Below are 14,667 nucleotides of genomic sequence, written 5' to 3'. Positions count from 1 at the left end.
CAGGCATAGGCTGGGTGCTTTGCTAAAGCGGTGCTGGGTTTAGGGGTAAGGGAGAACATTTGAGGGGCACCAGGTGGTGGAGACGCTCCTGCAGGCAGCCGCATTCCTAACTCAGCCCAGGGGAGTTTGCAGGTCGGGGTGCACGCAGAGTGCTCTACTTTACTTCATGTTTTCACAGGGGACAGGATCTAGCCTGCGGAGGTCCGTGGTTCTGACCAGGGCAGAGTAATTGAGGAGGATTAGAAGTGTCTGCTAACTATTTCAATTCCTGAATTCAATCAGCCTCATAAATTCAGTGTCTGTAAAACCCTGGGACACAGAAGCTGAGAAGACATGATTTCTGGTTCTGACTCAGATACTAACCAGCTGTGAAACCTTGAACAAGTGACTCTCTCTGGTGCCTAAGGTACAGAGATGTCTACAATCACTCCAGCCAAAAAAATCTGGATCTTTCTTTCTGAAAGTTAAAAAATATATAGCATTGTATATATTGCATATAGTTGTGTATATATATGTACGTATACGTATATACGCATATATAGTTATTTAATTTTAGATGCCAAGTGAAACTGTAGAAGTCTCTCTCTGCACACAAAGCATGCATACACACAGACATAAAACTTGCAAAACATCCTATGGGACAATGTCTCATAGTTCATAGGTCTCATAGTTCATTTGTTTTTTTAAATAAACTCACCTGCCTCTGTGACACAATTATTTCTTTGTTTGCACACAATCTAGAGGGAAGCATATGGGAAGCACGGCCTTTAAAAAAAAATCTAAAGTAAGGGTGTGGGATGATTGACAGTTGAGCAGAATTCCCATCGCCGGCACTGATACTTCTTCCTAGACTTTAAGTTTGCTAACGTTGCTACTCTCCTCTAGAACTTCAGGAGCAAAAGCCATTCTGATCTTTATAAACAGCAGATTCAATAATAATAAACTAGCAGCTGGAGTTTCTGTTCATCCCCATCCATGCCTACATCATTTGACTTTTACCCATTTGTAGCATGTTATCAAAAGGGCTGCGAGATGAGAGAAAATTCCTGAAGGTTAGAACTATTTTTCCTTTCCTTGAATTTCCTTCAGACCCCTGCATAGGTATCATACCCCTGTGTGGTTTCAGATTTTATAAATTATATACTTTCAAAGTGGGTAGGTGCCAAGTTTAGCCGTGACTATTGGTGAGTTGGAGGACGCTGCCCAGATGCAGCCTGCAGATGATGTGGAACGAGTGGCCTGGTGCACAGAGTTCAAAGTGCAAACAGAAGTAAGAATGTGCAGCAAACTGTGGTCGGTGTTAAAACTGCTCCTGGAAGAAATGTTGCCCAAACCAATGTACATTAGTTAACCTATATTCTCTTTTGCACATCCTGAGTCAATAATAAGAAAGAAGTGTTGAAGGCTACATATGTTGTAAAATTCTGCATAGAAAAATCAAAGTGTTGCTCCGTTGAGCAATAACAACCACTCTGCCAACACCTTTAGGCTCCTTGAAAAAATTCATCCACAATGAGACATGACTGTGAAATGGCCTGCAGGGTGTTCAGAGTTCTAACTGAATTCTGTTTTTTTATCATCCCCCTATCTTGTGAGCTGACTGCTATAATATTTTCTAGATCTTTCTTTAAAGTCTACTACTAATAAAAGAACCCTCTAAAATCCAACCTATTTTCAGAAGAACATGAGTGCTGATCAAGACCAGTATACCTCCCAAGAAGTGGCAGTAATAGAAGGGGCTCTGCAGCGTGGCTCTCGGGCTCTATTTGATCTTTCGTGCACATCTTATCATTTCCTTCTCCACCCGAGCCCAGCAAAGTTTCTCATGAGGAGGCACAGTCTCTACACAGGACATCCAAGAGACCAGAAGTGAAAGCCAGACAGCTAGCAAAGAAGGAAACGTAGAAGCTTCACACAATTTGAGAGCGCCTATTTCTCTTTCCACAAGGAATGTGGCTTTGAGCCTTGATGCGTCGAGGCCTTGACTTAGAATTGATTTAACACAGGCTTCGCATTTACACAAAGAAGTGTCCATCTTGAAATCAGCGGAACCATTGAGTAAGCCCAGCAGTAAACTGAGATTTCTATTTTTGGTGACCTTTTCCATTTGGGGCTCCTACAATGCTCGGGGGCAGGGGGGATCCACTGTTTCAAAAGAAGTCCACCCAAAAATAGACACATAAGGACTGTGAAATGGGAGGGCAGCTATGTTGTGTATAATATCAACAGTTTTCTAAACGAACATTGATCTTGCAGCAAAACAAAATGAAAGGTTTACATTATTTCTTATTTCAAGGGAAAAACTGAATAGAAACTTTTTTCCTTCCTTTTTTTTTTTTTTAATAAGGAGGTATTGACTGTCTCAGAGAGGGATTTGCATCCAGACTCAGGAAGTAGACAGAGCCAGTAATTATAAAGCAAAAATAATCTGCAACTTGCAAAAATGCAAGTTATGAATAAGTGTTCATACCCTAGATAGAGGGTTATTGTCTAGTTATTATCCGTTTTGAATATTTCTACCAAAGATGAAAATATCTTTAGGTAAATTTAAGGAGGGCCATTTAATAGAAAGTTTTACTCAAGACATTTTATAGTAAAGGATCCTCTTGAAAAGTAAAAAATAATATTTTAGGGTTTTGGGTGATAGAGTTTTGAGAATTCAAAAGAGTGAGGAAGAGAAAAAAGAATTGTCTACTTGAGAGATACATCCACCTCCCAGCCGGGTGTGGTGGCATCAGCAGGTGACATTCCCACAGATCCAGGCTGCCTGCCTATCTTGTGCTCATTCCAACATAGCAAAAAACTAGGTGTGATTCGGGGCTTTGACATTTAAAAATCAGTGGGACCCATGTTACCAGCTCCATGCCATTCTGTTTTGCTTTCAGTGAGATAAGACTAAATATCCACTCTCGGCACCCATCCACGGTTTCTAAGAAGGACTGAAGGAAGAGCTCAGAGCTTGTCTTCATGTGTTTCCAAAGCATGGCTGCATTAGAAAGCACAGCCTGCCTGGGAACCCATTTCATCACCAGGTCTGGGACGTGGGGCTCTCTGCTCCCCTCTGCTCTACAGGCTGACAAGTGACAACTCCATGGTCTTAGGCTTCCTCCAGCCCAAGGCTTGTGACACAGTTCTGGCCTAAGTGACACGTAAGTGGAAGCTTGCAGAAGAGGGCTTCCCTTCCTGAATGAAAAAGACCAGGCCCCAAATGAGAAGGGGTAAGGCCTCCCCTATCTTTCTTGCTGGGACAGATGAGAGGTGCAGGCCATCTCTGCCCGGCCTCAGTATGGTGGCACAAAAACACCAGCATGTCAGAGTTCCACTGATCACCCTGGGCCACTCCCTCCTGAAATACTATCCTTCTTACAGACCAATACTGTTCTGCTTAAGCCACCACCGGCAGCTTCTCCTTTACTGGGACCCACACACAGTTCTCATGGACCCACTCAAGCAAGAGCTTAAGTATCTTTCTGTCATTGCATCAAAATGCATCATTCCGGTCATCTTTTGGATCTAAATCTAGTGTTTATTTCTTCTTTGGTATTGCTGAGTGTTTTCAGAGGAAGAGAGAGACGAAAAGTAGGTGGGGAAAGAGAAAGGTGCAGAAAGCTAAAGAGCGTATAAGAGTGTGTGCCGATCCGACGAGTGTCCACATTTACTTTAACAGCATGCTGAAGGTGACAGGAGGTTTTGAACCCTATTTGTGTTCAGGAGCCACCCTGGGTTCTCGTAAAGTTCTCCCTGATTATGTTCATGGTCTGCAAAAAATCTTAAAGCAAATGTTCCCTTTCTTTCACTGTGGGGGATTGTATTTATTATATTTGGTGGTAGGGTAACCAAGCAAGAAACATCATCTTGGGTTGGTTTAAGGCTTGTTTCTCTCAGAAAAACAAACAAACAAACAAAAAAACTAAAGAAGGGGACTGGTGGCTGGTGGCACATGAGGAACAGGGACCCAAGAGGCTAAAAACAAGAGCTGCAGAAAAAAGTATGACAGAATTATAGCTTTTAATATCTGTTCAGGCACTAACCAGAGTAGCTTCTGAAGATTTCTGTAAAGAATGAGGATTGGGAAAAAAAGTTAAGAAAATGTGGGAAGAAGTCTCGTATGTGGTAAGAAATGGTCAGTTAACTATATATAACCAGAAACTAAAATGTTATAGAGAAGTTACTTCATGTTATTTAGCTAAGAAGATGGGTGATGTGTTTTACGGTGCCCCTCTGATGTGTTCAAAGATTTCCATCAGGAACTTGGTAATTCAGAGGCAACCTTGTCTAGAACATTATTAGCCCTTTTTGCAGAACTCGGGTGAGACAGAAAGACATTTATTGACTCATCTAGGTCACTAGGAAGTTACCTGAGAAACTGAACATTTGCTTGAGTTTCCTGCGTGGGCCACCACTCCTGCCCCCAACTAGACAAGCAACAGAAGCTGCCTCAACTTCTGGCCTTTGATAAAGAACAGGATCACAAATGTCGCTAACAAGTGGGGGAATCTCTCAGAGCCCCTCCAAACCTGGGGCAAAATGGCTTTTTCTTTAAGAGTCTTGGAGAAATTAAAGCTACACCAGCAGTTCTTGGTGAAGAGGGATGTCCCTGCTGTCCCTCTGTGTTCACACCAGACTCGGGAGTTACAGAGTGGCCCAATTAGCCAACAAGCTCAACTGGTTGAGCTCCCACTCTTCGTCCACCATCCTCTTTGTGGGTCCTTACAAAGAGAGGAGGGCTACCCTGTTGCTAAAAAGCCAATAGGCTCCTGGCCTCCCGTGCCGCTTGCAGGGTCCCGTAGCTTAACCTCTGCACAAGCTGCACCGAGGGCCCAGACCACCCTCCTTCCTTCTTCTCCTCCTGCCCACCTTCCCTGTCACTTTCTTCAGGGAGCCTCTTGTGATGTCCTGGAGCAGACAGAGGTTAGCCAACTGCCATCTTAGGTAACTGAATATCGGTGGCCACAGTGAACATTTCCTGTTTGCTTTTCAAGGCCGGGCTAAGTGCCTTGCATACATCATTTAATTCTGCCTCGTAGCTGCGTTAACATAGCCACTGCTGCTGTCCTTACTTTGCAGATGAGGAAACTGATGGTCAAGAGAGAAGTGCTGCATGTCATTTGACTAAAGCCAGAAAGAAGAAGAAATAAAAGGCCACCATGCTGTCATCAGAGCATACTCTGTACTCAGACCTCCTCCCACTGCCTTTTCTAGCAGTTGGGGGGGTCTTGCCCAGGCTCACCACGCCCTAGGCCCTGGGCTCTCCTTCACAGTCTGAGTGTGCAGCAGCCGTGCAGACCTTCTCTGCTCCAATGTCCCACCCAGCCCAGCTGCCACCTTCTCAGTAAAGGGCCACATTGTTGCTGAGCCCATCTTTTATTTCAAGAAAATAGAGGAATCTCCCCACTACTCTCATTTGCTCCCCAAATCTCTAAAAGGCTTCTTGTCATTTAGATCCTGGGTTGGCTGCCGTTCTGAAGGGGCTTCTGCTACAGGTTGCTCCTCGCCCCTGTGCTTAGTGGGCTAGCACCTGTGGGGCCTCCTGCAGCCCCACCCTGCCACCAGCCTCCACGATCAAAGCCAGTCATTTGGCTCCTGGGTGAATCTAGTCTGACGCAGAGGGACAATCCTGCCCCAGGAAGCAGAGCCAAGGAGGTGCTTTCTTGGGGAGACTGCTTTTTGCTCTTTTAAAACATGAACCCTTGGAAATTACTTTGTCATTTTTCAAAATTTTCTTAGCGTGCAAAGAGACTAGATGGCAAAGACATGATTATAAATTTAAATAGTTTTTAACACCTTTTTTTTCATAGTTTCACAATGTGTGGACAGTTTCAGATGTGAAACTCCATCTCACAAAGGAGGAACTAGGGTCTGATTCTTCAACAACCAGGGGGGATGCTTTGTCCCCCAGTTTTCTTAGGGGGGCAGGGTGAGTCAGATGAGTTAAGACACATGGTTAGGGGCTGAACTGTGCCCCCTGCCCTCCACCCAGATTCATATGCAACTGTATTTGGACACAGGGTTTTTAATGAGGCAATTAAAGTGAAATGAAATCTTTCGGATAAGCCCTAATACAACCTAAGGTCTGACTGGTGTCCTCAGAAGAGATTAGGACGCAGACCCACTCAGGGACGACCGTGTGAGAAGAAAGCCATCCCCAAGCCAAGGAGGGAGGCCTCACCAGAAACCCGTCAGTCTCGCTAACACCTTGATCTCAGACTTCCAGCCTTCAGCACTGTGAGAAAACAAATTTCTGTGTGAGCCACCCAGTCTGTGGTATTTTGTTATGGCAGCCCGAGAAGAATAATACAGTTTTCACACTGTGACTGACGCCCCAGATAGTTCAATCTATGGCTTTCTGTGATCTGAAATCTCCCGTCAAGCCAGAAGATGTGTCTTCATAAATATTTTTCTGTAAAGACTGGCAGACTGATGCTTCCAGAAAAGCATCTTTCATAAGTGCGGCCTGGTGTGGCGCAGTCCCCTTTGAAAGACTCCCCTGAAAGCTGGGAGTCAGTCTCGCCGTGATTTTTTACCTGTGGTTCTAGGAACGCAGAGGCATGTGAGCGTTCAGGCTTTGCACAGACCACTAAGCCACTTCTAAGAACAAGGCTACCTAAGGCGTTCTGCAAGAATCTGCGTGCCGAGCTTTTCCTCTCCATGTCTGCTTAGGTTCTTTTTGACAACACCTTGCATCTTTTGAAGGGGACCAAAGTTTGGGTTTGGCAAGGATTCTATGTTGCAAACCACCTGTGATCATTCCAGAGAATTTCAATTGCGTTTTATACTTTTGCAATTTTTTTTTTTCCTAAGCAAATTAAATGAGAACCTGGTGCCGTGTGATAGAGAAAGGGCTGTGTTCTCTGTGGTAGACCACATTCATTTCGAGTACCAGTCTCGCAGACTCTGGCCTGCCACTCGCAAGGAAGGGAACAATGGTTTGCTTGGTTCCACTCCCCTCTTTTCCTCCAATTTCCACATGGGTATCTGGCTAAAAACAAGTTACGGGTTTCCTTCTGTGAGAATTGAACTGACTGATAACGTCCCATCCCAGGAAGAAAACAAGATGCTGCCTTCCCCTTCAGCTCCTAACTGACATTACGCTCAGAGAGAAATGACCACACTGACCACTGCAAGTGGCCTGGCTGTGGGAACAGGGTAAGACCTAGGGGTGGGGGAGGCGGCAATTTGCTGGTGAGGATGGTGACTCTTGTCCTGTCAGGCAATGGCTACGTGGTACCAAGTGGAATGATATTCTGGCCCGGATGAGTGATGAGGACAGTTAATCTGGACAATTTAAACCTTTATGTGGATGGATCACCTGGATGGGACCAACAATGAAATTGGCAAATTTCGCATGGCCCTCTGAAATTCAATCACAGTATTACACGTATACTATCCGCTTAGAGGTTCTGGAGGGCCCTGAGTCCCTTTGGTTGAGGGGAAGGGTGAAATAGTCCTTTCAGATGAGCTCTGCTGAGTGTTGGTGAGAGCAAGGGACCACTCCAGACCAGTCCGTGAGACCTGGGGCTGGAGGACTGAAACTGTGGCTCTGTTAGGGGCTGGCTCCTTACGTCACCATGTCCTTTCACTGTCTTTGCTGTTGGCCAGTAAGGACAGCTCCAAAGGCCAGCACTGCACACTGAATGTTTAAAAATTTCCTGAATCTGCCTGCCTGAGTTGATAAAATAGGAAACAATCCATGTTCGGAGGGGGCATTGGAAGCAGAGTAAAGGCAGGAAGACCTTTTCTCTGTTACTCTACGCATATTGCTTCCTCTGCTTGTTAGCAGCCCAGAGCAAAGGCAGCCGGCAGCAGTTTGCAGCCTCTCACCAGTGGCGGGTGTCTCTGCTGCACCAGCCCAAGGGCGCGGAGAGATGAGTGACTCACACATGTCCGCGTGATTCAACTTCACTGAAATTCCCTCGGCTGCCAGTAAAGAAGCACTTGGAAACGCTTTAATGTGAAGCTTGGAGTTGGTGCTAGTGACCTGCTTTCTTCCTCTTGTCCTTAAATCTTCCCCTACCACCCCCAACACACACAGACACACATCTTTGTCAAATTTTTAAATTTGGGGGACTGACACAGAAACACGGGAGCTCTGTGCATTCACAATAGCATTTGTTGCGACAAAGTGGCTGGCAAGCCCTCTGCATTCCCCTGCTTACTTGGCTGTAGGAATAAATAATGAGTCACAGATACTATTTGGGTGCTCCAGAGAGTTTGTAGGCAGAAAATTAATTATTCCCCCTTCGCATCCCACTGCAGCCCAGCTCTGCCAAGCCATCAGACCGCACTTCTGGGCACCGGTCAAAGTGCTCACCCTGATGCACTGCAGTGCCGTCCTGACATTTTCATGTTATTATTTTTGTTGGTTTAAGCATGGCCCTCTTTACTGCTAAAGATACATAAAATACTCACGTGTGCGTGGAGTGAGCGCACACCCACCCACCCTCCCACGCAGACTCATGGCTCAACCACAGCTCTGCACGTTTCAAGAGGCTGGTTGCAAAAATGTAGACAGGTTGTCCACCTTAGCTGTTCCTATCTGTAAACCTGCACTCAAACGACTTAAGCTGTGAGAATGCTTGACTTAGGAAACTTCATCATTCTTTTCAAGAGAGACCTCTGTAAGCTGCAACTTGCTTGCTTTCCCTCTTGAAAGATGCCAGTTGCCTCTTGGCTTTGAGGCTATGAGGAAAAACACAGCACAGCCTCATCCTCATGATTTTCACCTACCCGACTCTGCCCAGCTCCTGCACTCTCTACATTTTGGAGACAGCTGGGTGGCCACTTTGGCCCTGTGGTCGGTCCGGGGCTGGTGGAAGGTGCGGTGGTGAGCCCCCGCCTCCTGCCCCCACGTTGGCACCAGCCCTCCTGGCTCCCTGTGAGTGTCTGCCGACCCCCAGGGCAGGCTGCATTCTGGGCCACACAGCATGCCGAGGTAAGGATAACTCAGACACAGTCACTCTGGGGAAGGGACGGCAGAATAAAACCCAGGGAGCTTCATGCAAGCTTTACAATCTCTAGGACTTTAAATGAGACCAGCACAACTTACTAAGACTTGACAAGGTTCTCACGGACCGACACAGCGCTCCAACAGCTTAACTGAGTATTTATGAAAACATTTCTGAAGAGCTGCCATCTGATGAATAAGTAACCCAATAGCCTTGTAATCATACGCCTCACTTTGAAATCGCCCACAAAACAGACAGGGGACCGGCAGGCACTGAGAGACCTCTCTGCACCGGGGCGAACCAGGCTGCCGTCTCATTACACGCAAAGCCGAGCAGAAGGAGACATTAAAAGACCAGCGCTACTCACCTCTCATGAAGCACTGTGGGTACGAAGGAAATGACTCAAATATGCTGTCTGAAGCCATCGCTTCCTCCTGAAAAGGCACCCTCTTCTGAAGGCGGGGGACTCAATGATTTCTTTTACCTTAGGAGCGAAAACCAAGAAAGGTCACTGTTTTCACTTCACCCCCACAGCCCTGCATCTCTCTTGCCCTCCCCTCCCCGCACCTCTGGGACTCCCCATGCCCGAGGAAAAATGTACCTTTGTGAAAACAAATATTCAAATTGTTAAAGATTAAGAAAAAAAAAAAAAGCAGAGTGCCTCTGCTGTGGGCTGACGATGCTTCACCACTCTGCGAAACCCTGTGGTTTGCATTCAGTGTGATTCGTCCTGCCTGCTGACCACTATGCTGGGCTCAGACTTCTGACACTGCCAGGCTACCCAACTTGTGGTTCTGTGGTTGTTTATGAGGCCCAAAGAAGTTTTCACACAACCCAAATTACAAATTTAACTGTTCCCCTTTCCACTGCCCATCTCCATTGGTTCTTGAGGGTCACGTGACGTCAGGGATGGCAATTTTTTTTTTTTCTTTCTGAGCAATGCTCTTCCTTCCCTCCACCTGCCCTCCCCCAGGCCGTGCAAGAAAATAGCCCAGGAGAGTTTGCAAGAGAGGAGAATGTAGAAAAAAGTGACTCACTCTCTTATTATATCTCAATGGTCTTTGCTGATTTAGTACAACTCGGCTTCTGTTGTTGTTACTTGTGGTTTTTGGAACTACTGATTATTTTGATAAAGAATTCGTTGCTGCTTATTCAATAGTAATTCAATGCTGGCATCGAACTGCTGCTTGGGCAGGATGTGGATCCCATCATTTAAAAAGCCAGGCATCAGCTCAAGGAGAGTTCAGTCCCTGGTAAAGACGACAGTGGCATAAGTGAAACTATAAAAGTGAAAACAAATAAAAGAGAATGTTTTGGTGAGAGTCTGACCCTAAAAGGGTCTGACAATTTACCACTGGTGTTTTAAAGCCTGGGAAAAGCAAAGCATTTTAGTTTGAAATTTTAAAAAAAGCATGTTAATAAAACCCAAATTATGTGGTTTTATTCTCCCTGAAAGGACATCTTTAGTAAAGAGAGAAAATCACAGTAAAATCACAGTGCTTTCTAAACACGCACACACTCCAATTAGGAAGCTCGTGGAAGACAAAGAAAGGAGAATTTCTGTATGTTGGGAAAATGCAGTGGTTACTCTGAAACTGTATTTTTGCTTTCACCGAGGAAGGTTTGCTTACTGCCTTTCTCTAGTTCAATTCCAATCTGTAGGCTAATTGACACCTGTGGATAAAACTATACTTTCAGCCCATTAAGACTTTATGATTGACGGGGGACCAGGAGACACTTCTTTATGGCAAACCCCTTCTCCTGGGGCCGACTCCTGACTATGACGCAGGGCCTTCCCTGTCTACCTTAGGAAGACACGCCTCTTTGTGGGACTAAAAACGGGATAATTTTGCATTTGGTTTTGCAAACCATTCTTCTTCCTGCCTGTTAGTTTTACCTGCTGACAAATAAAATGCCATTCTTTTTGTAGTTTCAAAATTAAGAAAGACTTTCTTTTCCCATTAACTACCTTATTTATTTTGCTCCATTCTACATATACTCTCCACGGCACTCGGTACACATGAAGTTTCAATGCACACACGCCAGAGAAGCCGTGTGATGATGGCTTTAAATGCCAAGCCTGGATTTTAAGCTGCAAAAAAGGGCAAAGGCATTTTGGAAAGTCTGAACTATCAGAATACACTATCATGTTTTTTTAATGCACTTAATTTTGCACACACAAAGATGCATGACAGTATTACCTTCAACGGCACAGTTCTTTCAAAAGGAATAGATACAATTTTTACTTACTCTTGTTTTGACTAAAGCAGGAATTGAAACTTAAGAGACTGCTTTCTCTTAGACTTGGGAGAAGTTAGCTTGCCATGTGTTGACACTTAGCTAGAGTTTAAAAGAATAATAATGGCTGTATTTCTTTTATGAAGCATATTAACGTCCAAGCTAAAGCATGCTTCATATCGCTTCTCCGTGCACATCCTTTGTTAACATAATTAACATTATGTTCCCGTGCTATCACACTCGCTAACAAAGTCAAGCCCCGGCTAAACCCCAAATAGTTCTTTTTTTCTCTCCCACACTTAATAGTCCTTGGAAAGGTTCTAAGAGCCGAGGGCTGTAACGTGCAGCTGCCACAGCAGAGTCGACTCAGAGTTAATAATGACTTAGCAATTCGAGAGGCGATGGAGATTAATCCTTCAGATATTTCATTTTAGAAACTCCCTAGATGCTTTTACCCTTAGGTGTCCAGATGCTTCAGGGGAGGGATTGGAAGTATCAGCTAACTGCCCGGATTCTCAGCTTTTCTCTGTAGGCCTAGCTATAGCCAGATATATATTTTGGCTAGTGGGGTGTCTGTAGGTAGGACAGTTTAGGGTTTAAAGACCGCTCTAAGGCCGGGGCTTGCTGAAGCCTCACCTTGTGCTGTCACCTTCTGGGCTGGGGTTTCAACGGAGCACCAGGGGGCAGAGTAGAAAGGCCTGCAAGCTGGCTCTGACTGCTTTCCTCTGCGGCCGTGGCATAACCTCACAGCTCGGTGAGGCAACAGTCGGGGCTTTTCTGGGCACGACAATAAGTGAAGTCTCAGCCAGCTGCTGGTGAACTTGGCTTTAGCACTTCCCTAGGAGCCCAAGACAAAAAGGCATGTCTGTCATCAAAGAACCACCTAGAGAAATACTTAATCCTAACTAGAACTGTTGAGGATTCTTTACGTTTGTGCATTGACCCTCACCATCTGTCCTAGTTCCTGCAAGTGACTGAAACTCTGGGCTGCTGGTTTGGGAACTGTACCCAAGTGGAGTGAGACTTTGCCAAGCAGCTGAATGACAGTTTTCATCCTCACTCAGATTGACTACAGCTTCTAAATGCCGCCAAGGGCCAAAGGGGTAGAACATGTTCAGGAGTCTTTTTTAATGGCCCTATAAAAATACCTGCAAAGGCTGAAAAGATGCATAGTTGCGTAACTCTGTAATTAATGCATAGACTTCTGTGTGCCGTCCAATCCAATTGAAACATTCTCTGTTAGGCATTTGTATTATACGACTACTGCGTGCTGTCCCTGAAACCTGTGTGTCTACTATAAAGTAGATTCTCTGGCCAGAAAATGAAAGTAAGATGGACCGCCCACATTGGATGACAGTCTAAAATCCCAGAAGGACAGTGCTGCTCAGTTATCTCTGTGTGGCACAGATTTCCATTCTTTCCTAAACCTTTATTGTCTTTCTTTTCCTTTTTTTTTGAGACAGAGTTTTATTTTGTTGCCCTCAGTAGAGTGTCATGGCATCATAGCTCACAGCAACCTCAAACTCTTGGGCTCAAGCGATCCTTTTGCATCAGCATCCTGAATAGCTGGGAGTACAGGTGCCCACCACAATGCCCAGCTATTCTAAATCTTTATTTTCTAAGAGAGGGGCTATCCCAAAACTTCCATGCTATGCCAACATTGAACTCAGGGATGACTTTTTAACTTGGGATATAGACCTCAAAGCTTGGTGGAAAGAACATGACCTGCTCTTGGCAAATCCAATGGTTTGAAAGAACTGGAGTGCTCCAGAGGCCCAGCTATTAAAGATCCTTCCTGGACACAAGGGATGGCACCCACCAGCAAAGTAGCCCTGTTTTTGCACAAATTTCTTGCTTCTCTAGGTAAAAGTGTAATTTAAATTTAAGCCACCATATACTTTTTTAATAGCCAAGCAAGAATTTCAGCTTTTATTTCTTAACCTTCCATAGATTAAGATGTATTGTTCTGCGGGAAAATCAGATTTCAAAAGGAAAAGGCAGGCACTGGGAGCAACCTGTCACTTGGACGCTACCTACTGAAAGGAAGAACTGCTAATGATAGTTGTTTCAAATGGAAGAATTTAAACTGCTCTGCCCTTCTGCATGTGGACTGGGGACCGGCAGCCTTGACATCACCAGGGAACCTGTTAGGATTTAGCATCTTTAGCATCTTTAGCGTCCTGAATTAGAATGCGTAATTTTACAAGATGCCCAGGTGATTCCAATACACATGAAAGTTTGAGAAGAACCACTCTAAGGGAGGCCTTTGTATGCTGGAATTTAGTAAAGAAAGAATAATATGGCAATTGTTTGCACTCTCTGAGCTGTGCAAACATTCCTTTGAGTTTTTGGAAACTTTTCTGTTTTGTTGACTTGGCATCTTCTGTAAGTCCTGGATGTTTCTAGATAGCAGAAACCCCACAGCAGGCATGGCTCATGTCTTCCGAGGTAGCGTTTTCTTGGATTGCCACTCAGATCTCAAGGGCCATGTTTGGATCCAGTTTATAGTTTGAGGTTTGACACAAAAAGCAGAGAGGCTCCCCGTGTGCTCCATCTGTCTAGATGGTGGTCACGTGTACATAAACAGAAGGCTTTTTTCCTTCAAGGACATCAGACTCAGTTTTCACCTAGTTTGCACTTTGGAAACATTAATCCCATAAGTTCTTCCAGATGCACAGCACGTGTCACCCGGCAGCGGCGTTGCAGTGGCCTGACCGTCCAGCCATGGGATGTCATTCTCTCGGAGGAATACCTGGCCCTTCTCTCCAACACTGTCTTGTGATGTCACGCCCTTCACTTGCTCCAAAAGAAGGGGCCTACCCTTAACTCAGACCTACTTGTAATGGCCAAACCTCCCAGGATCCAGAGGCTCCATTTCTCTGGGCCCTGGGGGTTGCTTGCCCCTCTCAGATGCATCTGGATCCCTTCAGGCCTGCCTTGGGCCAGAGAGCTCGTTTGGAATAGTTTCTCCTTTCAGAGTTTTGGCCTTTCTGTTTCTGGTGGCATTTGAAACCAGGAGGGTATTACTGGAAAACTCAAACAAACCCTCTTTAAATGTTAGAAATGTTCAGCATTCGACGTTTGGTCAAATAATGGAAAACATTCTGAATTGGTACTGAACTTTGCAGCCAGTTCTTCCAACCTCGAGGCTAATTATAGCATGAGATCCAGGCAGGAAGAGCAAAGGGAAATGAGGAAACTAAAATTACTTAGAGTTGGAGAAGCCAGAATTCATATTGGTTAGATAGTGTAAGATTTAATACTTCAATTTGTTCAGCAAATAGTGGTTGGTGTCCCAAGTCTGATCAAAGCACCTGGTTTGGGGGCCTTGGGCTCTTATTATAATTGCTATTTCTTTTCCCCATGGTAGGCAAATTAACAAACTTTCACATGACTATTTAGAAACGAAAGCATAATACTACCTTTTCCACTGGTGTGCTGTAAGGATTAGTAACTGTTTGGACTATGCAAAGTGGTTTTGAAT

General features: G+C 45.0%; 1 protein-coding gene across 2 annotated transcripts in view; it reads right to left on the bottom strand.

Annotated features, from left to right (window-relative positions):
• The window catches only part of RUNX1 (RUNX family transcription factor 1), a 247,159-nt gene extending 237,423 nt beyond the window's left edge, over positions 1-9,736 (bottom strand). Inside the window, exons 1-2 of one of the 2 annotated variants that reach the window (XM_053564974.1) lie at positions 9,547-9,736; positions 9,313-9,429 (exon numbers count right to left, since the gene is read on the bottom strand). In XM_053564974.1, coding sequence (XP_053420949.1) covers positions 9,313-9,370 — 58 coding nt within the window. In that variant the 5' untranslated portion in view covers positions 9,371-9,429; positions 9,547-9,736. The remainder of the gene's footprint in view (positions 1-9,312; positions 9,430-9,546) is intronic. The other variant, XM_053564976.1, reaches the window with a different exon arrangement.
• Positions 9,737-14,667: the final 4,931 nt, after the last annotated feature.

The sequence above is a fragment of the Nycticebus coucang genome, chromosome 16 (genome assembly GCF_027406575.1).
Source record: "Nycticebus coucang isolate mNycCou1 chromosome 16, mNycCou1.pri, whole genome shotgun sequence".
In the NCBI taxonomy this organism is placed as follows: domain Eukaryota; kingdom Metazoa; phylum Chordata; class Mammalia; order Primates; family Lorisidae; genus Nycticebus; species Nycticebus coucang.
This window is presented reverse-complemented; position numbering and strand designations above follow the sequence as displayed.